Source organism: Impatiens glandulifera, unplaced genomic scaffold (assembly GCF_907164915.1).
Source record: "Impatiens glandulifera unplaced genomic scaffold, dImpGla2.1, whole genome shotgun sequence".
In the NCBI taxonomy this organism is placed as follows: domain Eukaryota; kingdom Viridiplantae; phylum Streptophyta; class Magnoliopsida; order Ericales; family Balsaminaceae; genus Impatiens; species Impatiens glandulifera.
Genome location: NW_025918797.1, coordinates 152,310 through 173,811, shown reverse-complemented (window position 1 = coordinate 173,811; position 21,502 = coordinate 152,310). Strand labels below are relative to the sequence as shown.

Here is a 21,502-nt window from a genome sequence, read left to right as displayed (position 1 = left end):
TTTCCTAGGGATAGAGATGTGTGAAAGTGTGATTGGGATGTGATTTGTCAAAGAATAAGAGGTGGGTAACAAAGGATCGTGAGGTCACAAAATTAAAGGTAGATTAAGATTGGTGGTTTGTTTACTGAAGGATAAGAGGTGTGTGAAACTATGATTGAGATTGATGGTTGGTTTTATGAGGAATACAGGCGTTTGAAAATGTGATTGAGATTGGTGGTTGGTTTACCGAGGGATAAAAGACCGGTAAAAATATAATAAAGAGGCATATGAAAAAATGTGAGTCACAAAATATCGAATAATTAACTAATTGGTAATAAATATTAAATACAAAATATATACATACACACAATTATAAAATTATTTCAATAATCTCAAGTGGTCTAGCGGTTAAAGTGTTCACAATTCATGTTTATGACTAAGGTTCGAATCTCAATACTAAAAATTTGAAAGTGAGTATTATAATTTGAGAGATCGATGTTAAAGAATGAATTCTTGATTATAATATATGGTGGTGCAACTTTTAAACAAGAGATAAAAGGCATGTGAAAGTGGGAGGTCGAATTATTGATTGGTTTACTAGAATTTTAAAATGTGAGGTCACAAGATGGAGGTTGGGTGGTTTGTCAGTCGAGAGGATAAAAAAATATATGAAAAAATGTGAGTCACAAGATGATGGTCAATTGGGGGTTAATGGTTGGTTTGACGAGGTATAAGAGGCGTGTGATCAATTGGTATTAGTTGTTGATCTGGGGATAAAATATGTCGTATAAGACTGATGGGTTGTTTTCCAAGGAGGTAAAGAGGCATATGAGGGGATAAATAGGCATATGAAAAATTGTGAGTCACAAGATGATGGTCAATTGGGAGATTAATGGTTGGTTTGACGAGGGATAAGAGGTGTGTGATCGATTGGGGAATTAATTGTTGATTTGTTTTGTTGAAGTCGACTAAGATTTGGTAGTGGTTTGCCAAGTGAATAAAGAGCCATATAAAAAAATGTGAGTCATAAGAGATCGACTAAGATTAGTGGGTGGTTTGTTGATGGGATAAGAGGTGTGTGAAAATGTGTGAGGTCACAAGATGAAACGTCGATTGAGATTTGTTGGTTGATTTGCCAAAATGAAGGGTAATTATAAGAGGTCTTCTTAACAAATTAGATACTAGTGGTAAAAATATATAAATGAGATGTTGATTGATGAAGGGCTCGGTTAAGGGATTGGATGTTGATTTGTTAAAGTGAGGGGTAAAAGAAGTCGTGGTAAGAGTAAATATGATGAGATGCGAGGTGGGGATCTGTGGTTGATTTGTCGAGAAAAGAAGTCGATAATAAAACGAGATATCGATTGTTAAAAATATATAAATGAGATATTTATTGGAGTATAAACGTGTGTGTGGTCACGAGATTATAGGTCAAATTAGGATTGGGTGAGTGGTTTTCCAAAAGGATAAAGAGACATATGAAAAAGTGTGAGTCAAAAGATAAAAGGTCGATTAGGGAGATTTATGTTTGGTTTGACGAGGAATAAGATGTATGTGAAAGTATGTGTAAGATCATGAGATGAGATGTCGATTGAGATTTGGTGGTAGGTTTGTCGGAAGTGGAGAGTAATTTCAGAGGTTGGTAACACATGAGATATTAGTGATTAAAAATATATAAATGAGATATTGATTGACCAAAATTTAAAAGTGTGTGAGGTCACGAGATTAGAGGTCGATTGTGATTGGTAAGTTATTTGTCTAGGGGACAAAAAGACGTATGAAAAAGTGTGAGTCACAATATGAGAGGTAAATTGAGGAATTGGTGTTGGTTTGATGATGATAAGAAGTGTGTAAAAGTGTGTGAGGTCACGAGATGAGATGTCAATTGAGATTCGGTGGTTGGTTTACCAAAGTGGGGATAAAAAAAGAGTCGCGGTAATATAAAAGAGGATGATCATTGTAAGCATGAAAATTTGAAATATCCTAATTTATAATAATTATTATTAAATTATAATAATATTTAAAATAATATTTTGAATTTTTAAATTCAAGATAACCAAAAGAGATTAAAATCAAAATTAGGGTTAATTATTGTGATAATTAAACCCTAACTAGTAAAATTAAATAAAAATCTAAAAATATTTTGAGGTTAAAATATTGTATTTATTTACCCAAATTAAACTCAAAAGGGCTGAAATTATTTAATTATGATTTTAAACATAAATTATGTATAATTATGGCTTAAAACAATTAAATAAATACCTAAAAATTCCTAAAATTAAAATTAATGAGCATAATTTTAATTATGTTTCCAAAAATATATTTTTGGAAATTTTGGTGAAGAAAAACGAAAGAAATTGTTAAAATTCAATTTCAAATAACCATTTTATTATAAATATAAACTAATAATCATATGTAGCCGAAATTATGTTTAATTGTTGCAGCAGTATTCGGGACCATCAGATTGACACTGAATTTTCATCTAGCGCCCAAGAACATGCCACGCATCCAGATGTAATGGAACACGCGCATGCCTAAAGCCACACTAAATTGACTAACGGGACAACAAACAACGTTAGCCTAAACGCCCAAACGCCGACGGATCTCCAACGGGACGCAACGACGTGTTTCAATTAAACGAAACGACGTCATTTCGTTCGTCTTTCCCGGTTGAACAGGGTGATCGCTAGAGGCCGCGCTCGATGCCGACGATTCTTCTAAAAGGGATATCTCCGTCATTTCTCGACCTTATCCTCTCATTTTTTTCACCCTCGTGCACGTTTCTTCTCCGCCTTTAATTCCCATATACTTTGAATTCAAACCCTACACTCTAGCTAGACGGCCGAATACAAAATTAAATTCGAAGGATATGATTTCAATATTAAAATTGGAGTTGAATTCGACCTCCACAGCCGACCTAGTTGAGTATAAATACTATATAGGTATTCTTCTTCTAGGCCATTAAACAAGAATCACATCTTACAGTCTAATTCAATGAATCAAGATTCCGGCAAGAACTGGATTTTTTGTAAAATCCACTCCAACGATCAAAACTTTGATCAAGGCTTCAGGAAAGCTTCCCACACATCCTTAGAGTATTCTCCAAGTGTGGGTAAACTTCCAGATCCTCTATTTCGATGTGTGATTGAAAATTGTTTTTTTTTTCAAGTTTGATCGGTTTGATCTGTTCTAGGGTTCAATTTTGTGTTTTTCTTTGTTTAGAATCATTCCTTAGATGATATATGAACTTTTTGTTAAAAGAGTTTTGATCAAATCAACCTAAAACGAAAAAAAAATGGTTTGAAAATCTGTTTTTTTTTTTAATTTGATGTTCTTGAGCTTTTAAGATATAATTTTGGTTCAATTAGTTGCCTAACATGTTTGTAAACATGTTAGGATGATTTCCAAATCATAAAAACATTATCCCGATCATGTTTGATCCAACTAAATTTTTTGAAAAATAAACTTTGAATTTCGGTTTGTAAATTTGTTATAGAGCCTGAATGATGTTATTGTTTTGGTTGTGTTCAACTATGTTCATCATTTCAAAGTTGTTGGAACAAGAATTAGGTCATGAGATGGCCTAATTCAAAAGATCTCAAAATTAGACCTAAAATCAGTTTTGAGAAATTGATCTTTGTAGAGATCGATTGATCGTGATTAAGGTTAGGGTTTTTAATCCCTAGAATCATATGAGTTGGTAGCAACTTATAAATCATGATTTCATAATCTGTATCAAAAGATATAAGATTTGCAATTTTTGACCAATTCAAGAACACACAATACTCTTGAACCAAGGCAAATGACCGGGGTTCTTAGTCTAAGACCGAGAACGAGGACCAATGATCTTGACCGAGACTGAGAAATAAGACCGGGAACTCTCAGTCCTGACCGAGACCCGAGAAAACCGATATAGGACCGAGACCAAGGAGTGATGTTCTTATGTTAGGACTAAGAGCATGGACCGTTGTTCTTGAGAAAGGACCAAGGAATCCGACCGAGGATTATAACCTCGGACCAAGAGATTTGACCTGGGACCGAGACTCTCAGGTCCACGACCGAGGAAACTAGACTTGGGACCAAGCCTCCCAGACATAGGATCGAACAACTTGAGTTCAGGATCAAGCCTCATGAGACCTAGAATCGAGCCCTACGGGTCCATGGACCCACGCTTTCGAGCCTTAATCCAGACCACCCCGATCTAAACCGAGCCCGTTCGAGCCCAAATCGGCAAAAACAGACTCCAAGCCCTATGACTCCGATCCTAAGGCCTGTTTGATTCCACTTTTCAAAATCCAATTTTTTAAAAATTTTGGAACCCTAATTCATTTTCAAATAATCCCGAAAGGTCAGAATATGATATTTAAATATTTATAAAATATTTCCCAAACAAATATTTTGGCTAAGGCCCCATTTGTAATTTATTTTTAAATTCTAACATTTTTAAGATAATTTTCCGGTGTTATACTTAATCTTATAACAACGCTATTATGATTGAATACGACAACAAAAGGAGGGTTGAATGTTGTTGTATTAAACTTGACTTTCAATTCGGTTTTAATCTTGTTAAGGACTTAAATCTGTTTCTATTCTTCACAAATCGTTGCAAGCTCTTGTACGGTTTCAAGGGCGGAAAGGCTTGTTAGATTGAATTTATGGATGCAAGACATTAAAATGTGGAAAATAAATAACAAGAGAGTTTTATGAATGTTCGGAGATAAAATTCCTACGTCACCCCTTCTTCTGTTTCCATAAGGATTCCACTAGAAGACTTTGGTTTATATAGAGCCTATACAAACTCAGTCAAAAATCCAGGACTTAACAACTGCCTGTTCTAAACTCCTAGCACTCACTCTGTTGAACATACAACTTTCTGTTCAACTTACAATAAAGAATATACTCTCAGCTTATATAGTGTATTCTTTTACAATTAGAGAGAACGTAAGAACTTAGAGCTTGTGTGAATCACTATGAGAATCGGGGAAGTCACCGTTGTACTCTAAATCTCTTTTATAGTGAAGTGTATCAACGGTCGACTCTGAATCTTAAATTGTGAAATGACCGGGAAAGATTTGTCGTACCTCAAATCTAGAAATTCGGGAATCCACCGTACCAGAAATACAGTGGTCGGTCGTTCATAAATCCAGGGATTCGACGTTGTACTTTGATGTTGAGATGTAGGCAACGATTGACTCTTATTCGTAGATACGTGTCGACTTTCTAATGGTTGAGCACTTAGTGGAAGTTGTAATTGAGCTGACTAGGAAATTTTTTTTATAACGAAATTATGTTGTCCATTGTGCTGATGAGTTATGCAGATAAGTAGAGCACTTCTTCAGACGACTACTAAAGCAAGGCTGATGCCAACGCTTCTTCAGACTGCTACTGAATCAATGTGTCTGCTCGCACTTCTTTAGACCACTACTGAAGCAAAGCGCCTGCTCGTGCTTCTTCAGACTAATGCTGAAACAAAACGTCTGCTCGCGCTTCTTTAGACTGCTACTGAAGCAAGGCGTCTGCTCGCGCTTCTTCAAACCACTACTGAAACAAAGCATATGCTCGCACTTCTTTAGACTATTGCTGAAGCAAGGCGTCTGCTCGCGTTTCTTCATACTACTGTTGAAGCAAGGCGTCTGCTCGCGTTTCTTCAGACTACTACTGAAGCAAAGCATCTGCTCGCGTTTCTTCATACTAATGCTGAAGTAAGGCGTCTGCTCGCGCTTCTTCAGACCACTGTGTTTGTTGAAGTGAGACGTCTACTCGCGTTTCCTCAGTTTGAGACGTGCTTGTACTGAGACGTCTACTCGTGCTTCTCTAGCTTGAGACGCCTGATTGTGCTTCCTGAGTTGTACCTACGCATAGATATTTGCATAACTTAGTTTTATTTATTTATTAATTAATCATCAAAACTATGTCGTATTGATTAAACTTAGTTTTATTCACCCAAGTTCATTTTAATCAATTAATACATTTAATCTTAATTAATTACTTCTCTTTTAATTAATTAATTATTTTTCTTCTTTTAACTTATTCTAACAAACGCAATTGCAAGTACGACATTTTAAATAATTTTGTATAATTATTTACGTAATCTAAACATATTATTATTTAGGTCCCGAACTACTAATTAAAAGGTAAATGTTATAAATAAATCTTGGAATAGCCAGACTTTTACTTAAAAAATAAAATCATCAATATATTTATTTATTAATTATATTTTATAAGAGTTTTAAGTTTATTTATTTATAATAATATAATTTTTAATATATTATATTAAAAAAATAAATTATATAATTTTATTATATAAATTATATAATTTTTTAAATATGGTATAAATGGTGCCCCATGAGGATGATAGTAAAAATAAATCACCCAAGTAAAACGAGACTTAATTCGTTAATTAAAATATCTTATATTTTAAATTATTATATTATATTTAATTATTGTATATTAATATTTTTTAAACTTTTTTACTAAAAAAAATTCCTATATCTCTCTAAAATCATCACTAATTATTAAATTTCAAATAGAGAAATGATTAGGTGAGAGAATTTGGTGAGCGAATGACTTGCAAAATCTTATTCGCTGAAAAAATCAAATAATTTCTCTCTTTTTTCTCTTTCCTCCCACTTTTACGTTTTTCAACCAATGAGGATGAAGGTGATGCTAAGTCATTCCCTCACCAAATTCTCTCACTTTATCACTCCTCTTTCAAATAACAACCTAAATTTGAACAAATTAAACATTATTCTATTTTTTAGCTCATTAATTGTGTCACACAATTTATTAAAATTAATTTAAATTAAATTTTATTTTATCATTATATATTATTATCTTTTGATTTTAAAAAATATAAAAAATTTATACCAAACAAAATTATTAAAACAATTCAATCTTATTTCAATAACCCAAACAAGGACTAAGATTAACTTATCAACATTTCAATTCAATTAGTAGCCCTAAATTAGATATTTCCATCAATAGGGAGCATATATTGGCTTACAATAATATATGTTTATATACAATAAACAAAAACAACTAAATGACAACAACATAAGTTAATATCTTATGACATCAAATTTTTTCTTTCATATTTTTCAAGAATATGAGACTGCACACTAAATATATGATTTAAATTAGCATTATGTTAGACATGTAATCATCGTTGATAAATATCCCAACAAACAGACAAAGAAAGCTCACTTAAATGGATCTACCATCATTGATACTTTGGGGTTTTGAGGGTGACTTTTTTTTTTTTTTTTACATTATTGTGAATAATGCTACACAAACTTTAGTTTATTTACCAATAAAATCAAAACATGTATTTTCTAATATATTTCTATAAATTTAAAAATTAACTTAGACAGTTAAATATATTTCCATATATATTTTTTAATTTAAATATATTTTTAAAAATTTGCTTTTAAAAAATTAAAATAATTATTATATAATATATTTTCTTAAAATAAAAGAAAATATTTTTTTATTATATAATAATATTATAAATTAAAATAATAAACTATTTAAATATATAGTTAAATAAATACATTTTTTATGTTTCAAAAAAAGTTCATATTTATATTTTATGGATTATATATATATATATATATATATATATATATATAGATATATATATATATATATAGTTTTTAAATATGAATAAAAAAAATATCAGGTTAAATATATTAATATTTTATTTTATATTGATTAAATAAATAGTTAATATATCATTGAAAACATTAAATTTTATCTTAAATTATTATTTAAAAAAACATAGTATAATATGAAATAAATTAATTTTTTTTATCATATTTTAAATATTTCATAAATATTTATTATTTTTATTTATAATATTATTCTATAACAAAAATGTTTATATTATTTTAAAAGAATATTATTAAATTTAATATGAAATAAAAAAAGTTCAATAAAAATACATTTACAAAAATAAAAAAATAAAATATTAAACAACATTTAAATTAAAATATATATAAATTTAACTTTAACTTTTAAAGATAATAAAAATGTATTTTAAATTTATTTGCTAATACAAATATTAAAATCACTCAATATTAAAAAAATAGTCCAAGTTATGGTTAAATCATATTGGGTATAATATGGACAAATTTAATATATTTTAAAATTATTATTTAAATAACTTAACTTAATTAAATATAATTTTACAATTCATCATGTTTCAAAATTAGTTAAAAAAAATATTAAAATATTTTTATTTAATAAATAATTAAATTTATTTTATCATTATATATTAATATTTTAAAATCTTTTATCAAAAATAAATTTACACTTTTTTAAAATTAATGCCAATCATTAATCTTAATTATTTAAAAATTAATCCAAACAAGCTCTTACCCTACCCATGTAAAATTCTTGTATAAAAACAAACTTTAAGTACTTTGTAATCCACTGAATATATAACATGTCATCCACAATATCATTATTTGTTAGTTAATGATATTTGGAAGACATTTATAACTTTCTTTTAGATGCTTGGTTTGGTTTAAATTAACATTTTTAAAAATAAAAAGAAGAAACCATTAGCCTTTTGAAATAATGGAATATTTTTTTATTTATTTGTCATTTAATTTAAATAAGGATAATGAAACATGGACTTGGTCATAGGTACTTTTTAGAAGTTAAAAAGTGAAATTATTATGACAAGAAAAGGGAAGGTTTTTGTATTTGTAGAGAGAGATTAGAAAACAAACAAGCCCTAATCTTTTGTGGGTTTTCACAGAAAAGGAAAAAGAAAGAAATTGGAAGTGAGGCCTCATTTGAATAGAATCTAGAGAAAACAACTTGTAATTTTCAAGGAAGAAGAAGAAGAAAGTTTGACATAAAAATTGAGAAAAAAAATTCCTTCTTCCCAAAGTTCAATTATTTGATGCCAATTCAGAAAATTGAAGAAGAAAGAAAGAAGCAGCTGTAAATAATAAGTGCATAATTTAACTCCCCATCCCGCTTATGTATAAAAAGACGAGCAGATGTAAGATAGTAATGGCCCCCTTAAGGCCCTCAAAATGGTATGAGAGATAATAATAAAAAGGGTCGTCATTTTCAACCGGTAAGCATTACCTGTTACAGCCTTCTGCCATTGTTACAGAAATTGAAAGACCGATAACGACGCATGATATACAGTAGTAATTGAGACAGCAGTGTAAAGAGAGAGAGAAAGAAAGAGAGAGCTGTATTCGTTGCAGGTTTTTGCAGCAGAGATTTGCAGAAACTCTTTTAACTTTATCTTCTCAAATAATTCTCTCTTTCATAACTTCTCTCTACAGTACTATTCTCTTCTGTAGTGTTTTTAGTTTTTACTCCCCCACCCACCTTCCCACATTTACCGATTAGATTGAACAAACCCTCAAATCCTAGACTTCTTCTCTCTTATAATGTCGTCTGCAACCTCCATTGACGTCGGTTAAACCTCATTCTCATTTGGGTTTTTACTGTTTCCCCCGGAAAGCTCGATATCCCACTCTTCATTGTCGGTCGATTAACACTTCTCAAAAGCTTAGTCTCATTTGGGTTTTTGCTAAAACACACTTCTTCAATGATGTCTGCAACCTCGATTGACTAATGGAATCATCTCTATATACGAAATTCTCATTTGGGTTTTCGATGTTTGGCCGGAAAACTCGTTCCGGCGACATGTCCTTTCATATTCTGCTGTTTCTTGTTCTTGTTCTTGTTCTTCCTCACAGTTGGTTTAACTCCGGTTTAGTGAAAGCGGATGATGGTAAGATTCTTCTTTCTATAAAAGTTAAAACCCTTATTAACATATTTTTCTGCATGTAATCTTTTGATTTAAATTACAGAAACAGTTTTATTGGAGATTAAGAAATCGTTTAGGGATGTTGATAATGTATTGTACGACTGGACTTCTTCTTCCTCCGGGGATCATTGCGTTTGGAGAGGTGTTATCTGTGATAATGTCACATTCACCATCGTTGCACTGTAAATGATTCTGTCTCTTTATAAATATGTAATAACTGGTTGTATCTATAAGAATGTCTAACCAATTAAAGCTTTAAATAGTGATCTATACTGTTCTTGTTTCTCTTTTAATATTTTTACCTTTTTTTAAAGTTCTTGAATGTTGGGTTAGGGTATGATGATTTTGTTTTTCATTTTACAGTAATCTCTCGAGTTTAAATCTTGATGGTGAAATCTCACCTGCAATTGGAAGTCTTAAAAACCTAGAATCTATGTATGTTCTCTCTTTCTCTTCAAATATTTGGTTTTTTCTTTCATGTTTAAGAATAAATAATTGAATCTTCAATGAATAATGACAGTGATCTAAGGGGTAACCGTCTCTCCGGTCAGATACCCGATGAAATCGGCGATTGTTCGAATCTGAAAAACTTGTGAGTATTAGTTTCATATGAAACAATTTTTTTTAATATTTATTCGAGTATTGATCTTGATTATGTCGCTTTTTAGGGATTTATCGTGTAATGGGTTATATGGCGATATACCTTTTTCGATTTCTAAGTTGAAACAACTCGAAAATCTGTGAGTTTGATTGTTAGGGATTTTTCGAGTTTATAGTTTTTTTTTATTTAGAAATATTTGTAGTATTTAATATTTTAAAATGGTTTTAGGGTTTTGAAGAACAATCAATTGACAGGTCCTATACCTTCTACCTTGTCTCAGATTCCAAACTTAAAAATCTTGTAAGTTTTTCGATAATCCAGATTCAAATGAGAAACAATTAATACGTTTTTGAATCCGACTCAGTTCAGTTTCTTTTTGTTCTAGAGATTTGGCTCAGAACAATCTGACTGGAGAGATACCAAGGCTAATTTATTGGAATGAAGTCCTACAATATCTGTGAGTGTCGAATGCCGATTTTTTATTTTTTGTTAGTTTTTAATATGCGTTTGTATAATATTGTTAATGAAATTCAAAGGGGATTGCGCGGTAACAATTTGGTTGGAACTTTATCAGAAGATATGTGTCAGCTAACCGGATTGTGGTTCTTGTAAGTTCAAATTATTTTATATAAACAAGAAAATGAATAATTTTCATTTCTTATAACTTCTTAAGTGAATAACTTTATATGAATTTTGTAGTGATGTGAGAAATAACAGTTTGACGGGTGAAATTCCTTCTAACATTGGGAATTGCACTTCTTTCCAAGTCTTGTAAGTAAAGGATGTCTTACATTTCGCATATCGATTAAGTTTTGTAACTTACGAACGATAAAATTATCATATAGGGATTTGTCCTACAACCATCTGACTGGAGAGATTCCATTTAACATTGGGTTCTTGCAAGTTGCAACCCTGTAAGATCATTCATGTTTGCTTCTTTATTATCTTAGCGTGATCTTAATGAATTTTTTTTGTCAGATCATTGCAAAGTAACAAGCTTTCGGGTCAAATCCCATATGTCATTGGTTTAATGCAAGCTTTAGCTGTTCTGTGAGTATTAATATTCAATTAAATTGACGAAATTTATGTTTTTTTTTTCATTTTACATCTTTTGTCTTAACACCCTATTGATTATATTTCCAAATGCAGAGATCTAAGCTGCAATATGCTGAGTGGATCTATTCCTGCAATTCTGGGTAATTTGACATATACCGAGAAATTGTGAGTCTTTTATCTAAAGATGAACATTTTGATTGAGAAATTTATCATAATTTTGTTGGTTTATCTTGCGATTTCTGCAATGTTCTTATTGGAAATTAATTGTTTGTTAGATACCTTCACGGGAATCAGCTGAGTGGTTCTATTCCTCCAGAACTCGGATTGATGTCGAAGCTCCATTACTTGTATTAACCTTTCTTCTTTTTTTTCCTTTTGATTTTCCAAAATTTACCAACAGTTTGATTTAGTCGCAAATTTCTTTTTCCAATTTTGCATCGGTTTTCCAAAAATATCCAAAGATTGAAGTGTAAGTTCTGTTCTTGAACTATTAATATATATACATTTTTTAATTTTTCTTTGCTATTTACAGGGAATTAAATGATAATAAGCTGACAGGACATATTCCTCCAGAGCTAGGAAAGTTAACTGAATTGTTTGATTTGTAAGTGACCATTTTCCATTATTAAACTATTTGATAGCTTATTTTGTTAAATGATTAAAATACTCTTTATATTTAATATTTTAAAATATTATAAAAAATGGAAAGACTGTTTTAATATTCTAGTGATCAAAATTTTTAATGTTATTTTTTCTGAATATTTTATTGCAGAAATGTTGCTAACAACTTACTCGAAGGCTCAATCCCCGAGAATCTTAGCTCGTGCACAAATCTTAATAGCCTGTGAGCATTGCTTAACTTTCATCTTGAATCTTTTGAAGGGTTTTGATTCGATTGCTTTTGTGTGGTAGAAATGTGTACAAGAACAGATTGAATGGAACCATTCCTCTTGCGTTTGAGAAGCTCGAAAGCATGACTAATCTGTGAGTTAAATTATGCTATTTTGTTCATTGAATTTACAAGATTATACCACTAGTTTATTATGACATTTTAATCTTGCGTGTTTTTTTTTCCTTTCAGAAATCTTTCTTCAAATTACCTCAAAGGACCCATTCCAATTGAACTTTCACGAATTGGAAACTTGGATACGCTGTAAATTCTATAATCATCTAGCCTTTGAATGTTTATTTTTCGTGCTTTTTATTTAAATTATTGAATATTTTGTGTATTGTGGCTATAAAAAGGGATTTATCCAACAATATAATTACTGGTCCAATTCCATCTTCAATCGGGGATTTGGAACATCTTCTTAGACTGTGAGTGATGATGAACACATTTTATTTTCTTCTCTGGAGGTTGAATACGATTAAGCAATTATTTTGTTACATTTTTATACAGGAACTTAAGCAGTAACAATTTGGATGGGTTTATACCGGCTGAATTTGGAAATCTGAGAAGTGTTATGGAAATGTAAGTGTTTTTATTTATTGGATTGTCGATTTTCTCTAGGACAACCACTCATACATTGTCTCCTTCATTAAGCGATGTTTCGAATAATCATCTTTCCGGCCCCATTCCATCAGAGCTTGCTCTGCTTCAGAATCTTTTCTTATTGTAAGTTGTTTGTTTTCATGTTTTGATTTTGTTTTGTTTAAGGTTTTTGTTTGATTATGAAAAGATTTGAAATGCGTTTTGATAGGCAAGCCGAAAACAATTCCTTGTCTGGAGATGTTAGTTCTTTGGTTGGTTGTCTAAGCCTCGCAGTATTGTAAGACCTTCCTTAATTCATCTAGTTCATCAAATTTTTTAGATTTATTTTACCAAATCTGTTTTCATTCGTAGAAATGTATCGTATAACAATCTTAATGGAGTTATCCCCACCGGAAATAACTTCTCGAGGTTCTCATCCGAAAGGTTAGATTGTTGTTTTTTTTACATATTTCTCTGTTTGATACACTTTTTAGTTTTATTTTTAACCAAATTTGCGCATTTTACAGTTTTATGGGTAATCCCGGTCTCTGTGGCTATTGGCTTGATTCTCAATGTCACGTCCCACATGCAACAACCGAGAGAGGTAAAACACGACAAATTCATAAATAAACAGTTAATTTGTCGCTAAATCTTAATTATTATATTTTTCTAATTGAAAACCCGCAGTTGTAATATCGAAAGCGGCGATATTGGGGATTGCATTGGGAGCTCTTGTGATTCTCCTTATGATCTTAGTAGCCGTTTGTTGGCCTCACAATCATCCAACTCCTTTTCCTGACGGATCGTTTCATAAACCAGGTATGGTTTGATTAAACTTGTTTGTCGTTTATTTGATTTATGTTTTTAAAACAAGTTTGGTTGATTAATAGTGGATTAATCATGAACTAAAACCTTCTATTTTCTTTTACTTCTCTTTTCCTTTTTGAAATTTAATTATATTTATACTTTTAAAGTCTTCTTACCCAATTAACCACCAAATAATCCATTTTTTAATTAACTAAACATAACAAGATTATTTTAAATTGTTTGATCTTGGGTTTGTATGGATTATTTCCAAATAAATCCCCCAACACCACACAACTTTAATTTATCAACTAAACTACCCTTTTTTATTTTCTTTAAAAGAAATCAGTTTTATATAAAAATAATATTTTAGGAATTTAACTCAGATAATCAATTATTTCATTAAACACGATTTTGAATTCATAACTCAAATTTTGTTTCAAATAATGCAAGATTAAACAATGCTTCAATGATTTTGTTTCAAACAAGGCTTGAATTATTTGATTGATAAATAATTAATGATCAAACTAAGACCTCCTGATACCATTCTCTTTTCCAATAATGTAACAGTGGCTTATTCAACGCCAAAGCTCGTAATCCTCCACATGAACATGGCACTTCACGTTTACGAGGATATAATGAGAATGACGGAGAATCTGAGCGAGAAATACATAATAGGTTGTGGGGCATCAAGCACGGTTTACAAATGCGTATTAAAGAATTGCAGGCCTGTTGCTATTAAAAAGATCTACTCTCATTACCCGCAGTATTTAAAAGAGTTCGAAACTGAGCTCGAAACTGTGGGAAGCATCAAGCATAGGAATCTTGTCAGCCTTCAAGGTTATTCATTGTCTCCAATGGGAAACTTGCTGTTTTATGATTACATTGAAAATGGCAGCCTCTGGGATCTTCTTCATGGTGAGTTCTTCAATGGTTCTTAATAAATTTCAATGATATTTTATATTGTTTTATAAATAACTATGTAGGTTATTGAAAAAAAACCATTTGAATCTTGTTTGATTTGGAATTTAATTTAAACAACTCCTTATCCCATCTTCAATAAATTTTTTATTAAGGGTTAAATTTTAATTATTTAATCATTTGACTAAGCAAAGGTTTTTTCAAATTATCAAATAACTTTATGTGGTTTATTGAAAATTAAGTTCTTTGGGTGACAAAAATATTAGAATCTTGTTTGATGTAGGGTTATGAAATAATTTATTTAAAAACAATTCCTGGTTGATGTAATGGTCGATTATTTAGGTTTCAAAATATCATATAAATTAGAAAGGTATTTTAGTTGATAATAAGGTCATAAGATTTGCATATTAATTGTTTTTTCTTTTTTTTCTAGGATCTTCGAAAAGGAAGAAACTCAGCTGGATCACTCGAATTCAGATAGCAATGGGTGCAGCTCAAGGGCTTGCATACCTTCATCACGACTGTAGCCCAAGGATAATCCATCGAGATGTGAAATCGTCTAATATTTTACTCGACAAAGATTTCGAGGCCCATTTAACTGACTTTGGAATTGCAAAAAGCTTAGGCACATCCAAGACCCACACTTCTACTTACGTAATGGGTACAATCGGTTACATAGACCCTGAATATGCCCGAACTTCTCGTTTAACTGAAAAATCTGACGTTTATAGCTATGGAATTGTCCTTCTTGAGCTTCTGACGGGTCGAAAAGCTGTGGATGATGAATGCAACCTCCTTAGTCTAGTAAGTTTTTCTATCCATTTTCTTAGAGGCTTGTTTTGATATCTAGGTTATTTGAATTGAACTCATTTAATTCAATTCTCATTTTTTAATAATTTACATTGAGAAAAAGCTTATATTGTAAATAACTTAGCCTGTTTGTTTTTGTGTTATTTGAAAAACAATATACTTTTTCTTACATAATTTATAAGGTGTTGTTTTGATTTCATAACCAAATTTTTTTTCAAATAATCACACATCAAACAAGCTTTAGATCTTGTTTGATCTTGGGGTTATTTAGATTAATTCTAAATAATCTGAAATCACACATCTTTTCAACAACCTAACTTAATTCATCAACTTCTTCCTCAAAAAGGATTTTTAACACATAACCCAAGAACTGAAAACACTTTCTTATATTTTTCTAACATTTGATGTTTAAATCTAATCAGATCTTGGCAAAGGCAGCAAACAATGCAGTAATGGAAACAGTTGATCCAGAAATAACTGCTACATGTAAAGATGCAACTGCAATTAAGAAACTATTCCAACTCGCACTTCTTTGTACTAAAAGACAGCCATCCGACAGGCCAACAATGCACGAAGTGGTTAGGGTTCTTGAGAGTTTGACGCCTGACGAGAATCCGAAGATGTGTGCTCCTGTTGCGCCGTTTCCACTCCTACCGTCAAAGGTACCGTCTTACATAGACGAATACGCAAATATTAAGACGCCACATTTGGTTAACTGCTCATCTATGAGCACATCAGATGCTCAGCTGTTTCTCAAGTTTGGAGAGGTTATTTCTCAGAACAGTCACTGAACTAGATCATGTTGTCTTTTTTTTTGGGTAAGTTAAGGTTAAAGATGATGATCCTAGGTGTAGAATGGTTGGAAACAGTTATTATTATTATTACTATGAATTATGATGATGATCAAGTGAATATTTAATATGTAGTTTTAACTCTTATTATTATTTGGCAGAAAGATAGAAGCCAATGACATTATGAACTTTTTATTAATAAATAAAACTATTAGATATTAATTATTAAACCTATCTTAACATAAATGTGTATTTAAATCTGTATATATTTTTACACAAATATTAAATGTATCCAATAATATGTTATTTTCATTAAAAAATATATATATATATATATATATATATATATATATATATATTATTTTGAATATTTATAAAAGAAATATTTTTTTAGCAAAGAATAAAATCTTTAAATTCATAATGTTAAACAGGGGTGTTCAACCGGCCGGTTAAACGGTTCCGGTTAAACGGTTCCGGTTAATATCGGTTTTGACTTTTATTTTACAAACCGGTTAACCGGCCGTTAATGGTATCGGTTTTATCGGTTCTTGTTCTACCGAATAATTCAATTTTTTTTTTAAATTAAGTAATAAATTTATAAAATGTTTTTTTTTTAAATTATTTTTTGCACTTTCTTATTATACTATTCTCCATTCTTTCTTGTCTCTATTATAACATATTATATAATATAAATATATTATATTATAATAATATATTTTATTGATATATTTAGAAATATGTTATAATATATAATTTTATTGTAACAATATAATATATTTCAATTGCTATTCTATTAGGTTGTTGGGAAATTTGAGGAAATGACCCTAAAGAGGGGCCTAATTACGGATGGTGCGGGCCCATAATTTTAATAGCGCTGGTGACCCCCAAACTTTTTAATGACCATTATACCCTTGCGTCACGCACCCTCCAGCTGCGTGACGCACCCTAAACCCACATAAATATTTTTTTTTTTCGATTCATTTTCTCTCTCATCCATTTCTTCCCCGTCTTCTCCGCCGTGAACCCTAATGGCAGCGGAGAAGACTTTCTCTTCTTTTTCATCGCCGAAGAACCAATCGAAAAAGCACCGTCGACCATTCCACCATATTCAATGGTCTATAGCTGCGAAGAACTTCCAAACGCGAACTGCGGCTCCAACGGCGAACGACGACGGCCGAAACAAAAATTTCCACTATATTCGTTTATATTTTGTGTTTATTTCGTTTACATATGATTGTTTGTGTTGATTTCCTATACATTTGATTGTTTGTGTGAATTTTCTTTACAGAACGTCATTGATTCGCCCTGATTCGTTGAATGCAAGTTGATTAGTTGGTTGCGTCACGCTGGATGCGTCACGCAGGATTACAAATGAAAGTTGACGAAGAATCAATTGGAGGCTTATTCGTGGCGTTTCTTCATCAAGGGAGGTATATTACCTTACATTTGCTGACTTCAAATTCTGTATTATTGGTGCTTTCATGTTAATGATGTTTCTTTAACTAATTTGTCCCGTTTACAATGTGCTAGGTAAGGTTTTGCATTAGGTTTATCTGTCCTAGTTAGTTCTATCCCAAGCATCAAAATTGATGCATTGCTGAATCTCATAGTAGATACCCTGCCGGCCACTTCTTCAATGAAAGGACATGTTACAAATGAAAGCCTCAATTTTTTAATATTTTTTTGCCAAATGGAATAATGTTCATTTTCATTGAATATTTAACTAGATGATGGTGGTCAATATAGGACATGCGAGATAATCTTTTGGGTCGATTATTTGCTTATGGTGCTATTACACGATCCAAAAGGTTATCTGAAGATTGGAGAACTGACCAGAACTAAACGCAAATTGTTGGATTCATTGGTTCTCTAGTTGGCCTTGCATCCAAGAAGAGGTACCTTCAAGAGCCTGTTGTCTCAATAATTCTGGAACTAATTAACAAGGTAAATTTCTTCGACATTAGTACACTTATTTATCTGAGGTGTTCACTCATTTATATGATATGTTAATTGGGTGGTGTTTACAGGTACCTGCAGAGTCTGTCTTGAATGAGATTCTTGAAGCATCAGGTCTTGATGATTGGTTTAATGGTGCAATTGAAGCTGGAAATCCCGATGCATTGCTTCTATCTCTTAAAATGAGAGAGAAAATATCTGTTGAAAACAATGTCTTTGGGAAACTTCTTCCTCATCCATATATAGCTGGAAGCTTTTTTACAGTTGAACACTTGTCCTCTATTTCTAACTGCTTGAAGGTGATGCTCGTAATTGGATTTCTCTTGATTCTTCCTTTTATGCAAAACTAGTCTTAATCTTCTTTGTATGGCCTAACTTGCAGGAGTCTACTTTCTGTCAGCCTCGTGTTCATAGTATATGGCCTGTCTTAGTGAATATTATCCTACCAAATGTGGTCTTGGAAGTAGACTCAACTCAAAGCTCGCATTCTGGAAAAAAACATAAAAGAAACCGCAAAGCTAGTTTGTTGGAAGAAGAGGTTGAGAAAAATCTGAAGTGCTTCTGCGAAGTTGTGTTGGAAGGATGTCCTCTTTTGTGCCAATTTGAGTTTTGCTGTAAACTCTATACTGTGTATATATACAACACCTTTGTTATAGATTATTCTTCATTTAAGTTGGTTCAAACATTTAATTTATTTATCTTTTTTTTATTTGTTATTTGATAAGAGAAGTGTGATTGAGGTAAATCTTTGAATTTTGAACGAAATGATTCAATGGTTTAGTTTCAAGTTATAGAGGGTTAAACAAATCTGGATAGTTACAAATAAATTGTGCTTTGTGAATCAGAAGTTGTGATTTGAGGTAATGTAATGCTTTACAATATAAAAATTTACAAATAAATTGTAACAGAGTTCCAAGATAGTTAAATTGTTATTATTTGAAGTTAAAACATGTAGTAGAATATCTCATTTCAACATAAAAGGCACAAACACTAAAACTGATATAAGCAACAATTCTAACCTGACTCGATTTTACCTATTTCAAACCAAACTCGACTTGATTTTTTCATGGTTCAATCCGCAAAAACTTCGAAAATTTAGTATAAATCAAATTTCAAATATTTATAAAGTTCCCAACATAGGGTGACAATTATTGAGTAATGTCTGATTTACAAACCAATGTAATTACATATAAAGTTCTCAACATATTTAATTTACAAACAAATAAGAAACAATTTATAAAAGTCAGTATCAAGACACATATTATCTGATCTTTGTTGATCATAAAAGAGATCGATCAGATCCAAAAATTAGGGTTCTTCGTCGTCATTATCCTGCACCAAAATGATTAACATGTCGATCTGGCTCTGCAATCTCACGTTCTCTCTTTCTACATGAGACATTTTATTTCTCTCCTCCAACAGATGAACTTGCAGGTGTTCAACACATTTTGCATCTTCTTCTAATTGCTCATTTAACTCATCAATCTCTCTATCCTGAGTTTTCAACAGACAATGGAGAAATATGTGACAAACTATGTCATCAAATTAAAAATAGAAGCTAATCAATCTACTACAATCCTAAACTAAAAAATCTGGCTTTTATGGGCCACACAACTTGGATTGACACCAGATAGCTATATAGATCCAATTTGAGGAAGATTTCATAATCAAGAATAAACTAACATGCTTCAAGCTTCAACACTCTAAAATCAGTTGTCAGTTACCCTCATTTTTTCAAAGAATAAATTAGGTATTTCAACAGGGCATTTCATCAACCCAATATATTTGAACTGTTAACACAAAAAAGAAATAACATATTCAGATGGTTGCTACTATCAATCGAGAGACACCGTAACAATGAAATGCAAATACTAACTATAAATGGTTTGGGGTGCGTCACTCAGGTGCGTCACGCACCTGCGTTACGCACATGCGTGACGCACCCGAATTTCGCCGTCGGTGACATTTACCTAATTAATCCCTAATCCCTAAACCCTAACAAACAATGCGTTCAAAGAAAGAAATAAAGGAAGAAGTAAGCATACCAGTAGCAGAAAAAGACATCTCCTTCGTTGGGATTCCGCCGTCTTCGTTGGGATTCCTTCGTCGGTGGTTGTCCTTTTTAGAGAGAAGGAGGAGAAAGGGAAGTGAAGAAAGAGAAGAAGAAACAAAAAAAATGAAAAGAAAGAGAAAAACTAGAATTGTGGACTTTTCACAATGCCCTCGGGTGCGTCACGCAACTGGAGGGTGCGTGACGCAATAGGGGTATTTTCGGCAGAAAATATTTTGGGGGTCACCAGCGCTATAAAAAACATGGGCCCGCACCAAACATAATTTGACCCCTCTTTAGGGTCATTTCCTCAAATTCCCCAGGTTGTTAGGTTTTTATATGTTTCTTGACAAAATTCAATTTTATTATGTCGATTAGTCTTTGACCAATCAAGTATAAGCGAATATGATTGAATCCCTTCTCAACTGATAGAACGGAAAGTAGAATCGATAAATTATAATTTATAACTTTGATTTTAGGTGTTTCTGTGTTGGACGTGTTGGAGAGAAAGTTAAAACATGAAGTGAATGTTGAACTTTGAAGACATCAAGTTTTAATTTGCTCAACTATTTTGATTTTGTTTATTTATAATTCCACGTTATCGTATCTTATCGCATCGTTATAAAAACAATTTTACATATTTTAATGAAATTATTTCAATTTGTTTTTAATTTATTTTTGTAAAATTTTATATAGATTATAATGTTTTTCAAAAATTATTTTATAAAAATTATTTATAAAATAACTAATACAAATTATAAAATATAAAAATATATAATTAAATTATTACCGGTTTATCGGTTAAACCGTTAGAAAAATAGGGAAACCGAAACCGAACCGTTTAACCGGTAAAAAACCGATTAACTAGAACCGATAGAACCGGTTAACTATCGGTTCGGTTGAGTTACCGGTTTTCCGTTTTTTTTGCACAGCCCTAATGCTATATCAAATGATTTAACTTTATAATTTTATTTCCAAATTGAAAAAAATAAAAATAAAAATATCCTAATAATATTAAATTATAAAAGTTTGCAACCTAATAATTCATTAATAAAATAAATTTTATCATAAATTAATTATGCTATTCAAACTATATAAAAACTATATCATACATTTCGAAATAATATATATAAATTAATTTAAAATTAAAAAAATAAAATATTATAAATATTTTATTATATAATTTTAAATAAATCAATAAAATAAATAAATTATATTATATAAAAATATTACATAAATTAACTTATTTAAAGTTATATCTTAAAAA

General features: G+C 31.1%; 1 protein-coding gene across 1 annotated transcript; it reads left to right on the top strand.

Moving 5' to 3' along the window:
- The first annotated feature begins 8,918 nt into the window (after positions 1 to 8,918).
- Positions 8,919 to 16,372, top strand: LOC124917042 (LRR receptor-like serine/threonine-protein kinase ERECTA). Its single transcript, XM_047457610.1, has 27 exons — positions 8,919 to 9,739; positions 9,819 to 9,957; positions 10,139 to 10,210; positions 10,296 to 10,367; positions 10,444 to 10,515; positions 10,605 to 10,676; positions 10,762 to 10,833; positions 10,913 to 10,984; positions 11,076 to 11,147; positions 11,222 to 11,290; positions 11,355 to 11,426; positions 11,526 to 11,597; positions 11,708 to 11,779; positions 11,965 to 12,036; positions 12,205 to 12,276; positions 12,345 to 12,416; positions 12,514 to 12,585; positions 12,678 to 12,749; positions 12,832 to 12,903; positions 12,976 to 13,047; positions 13,133 to 13,201; positions 13,276 to 13,347; positions 13,431 to 13,507; positions 13,591 to 13,722; positions 14,278 to 14,625; positions 15,062 to 15,432; positions 15,861 to 16,372. Exons 1-27 carry the CDS (start codon positions 9,580 to 9,582, stop codon positions 16,227 to 16,229), a joined length of 3,030 nt encoding a protein of 1,009 aa, XP_047313566.1. The 5' UTR covers positions 8,919 to 9,579; the 3' UTR covers positions 16,230 to 16,372.
- Positions 16,373 to 21,502: the final 5,130 nt, after the last annotated feature.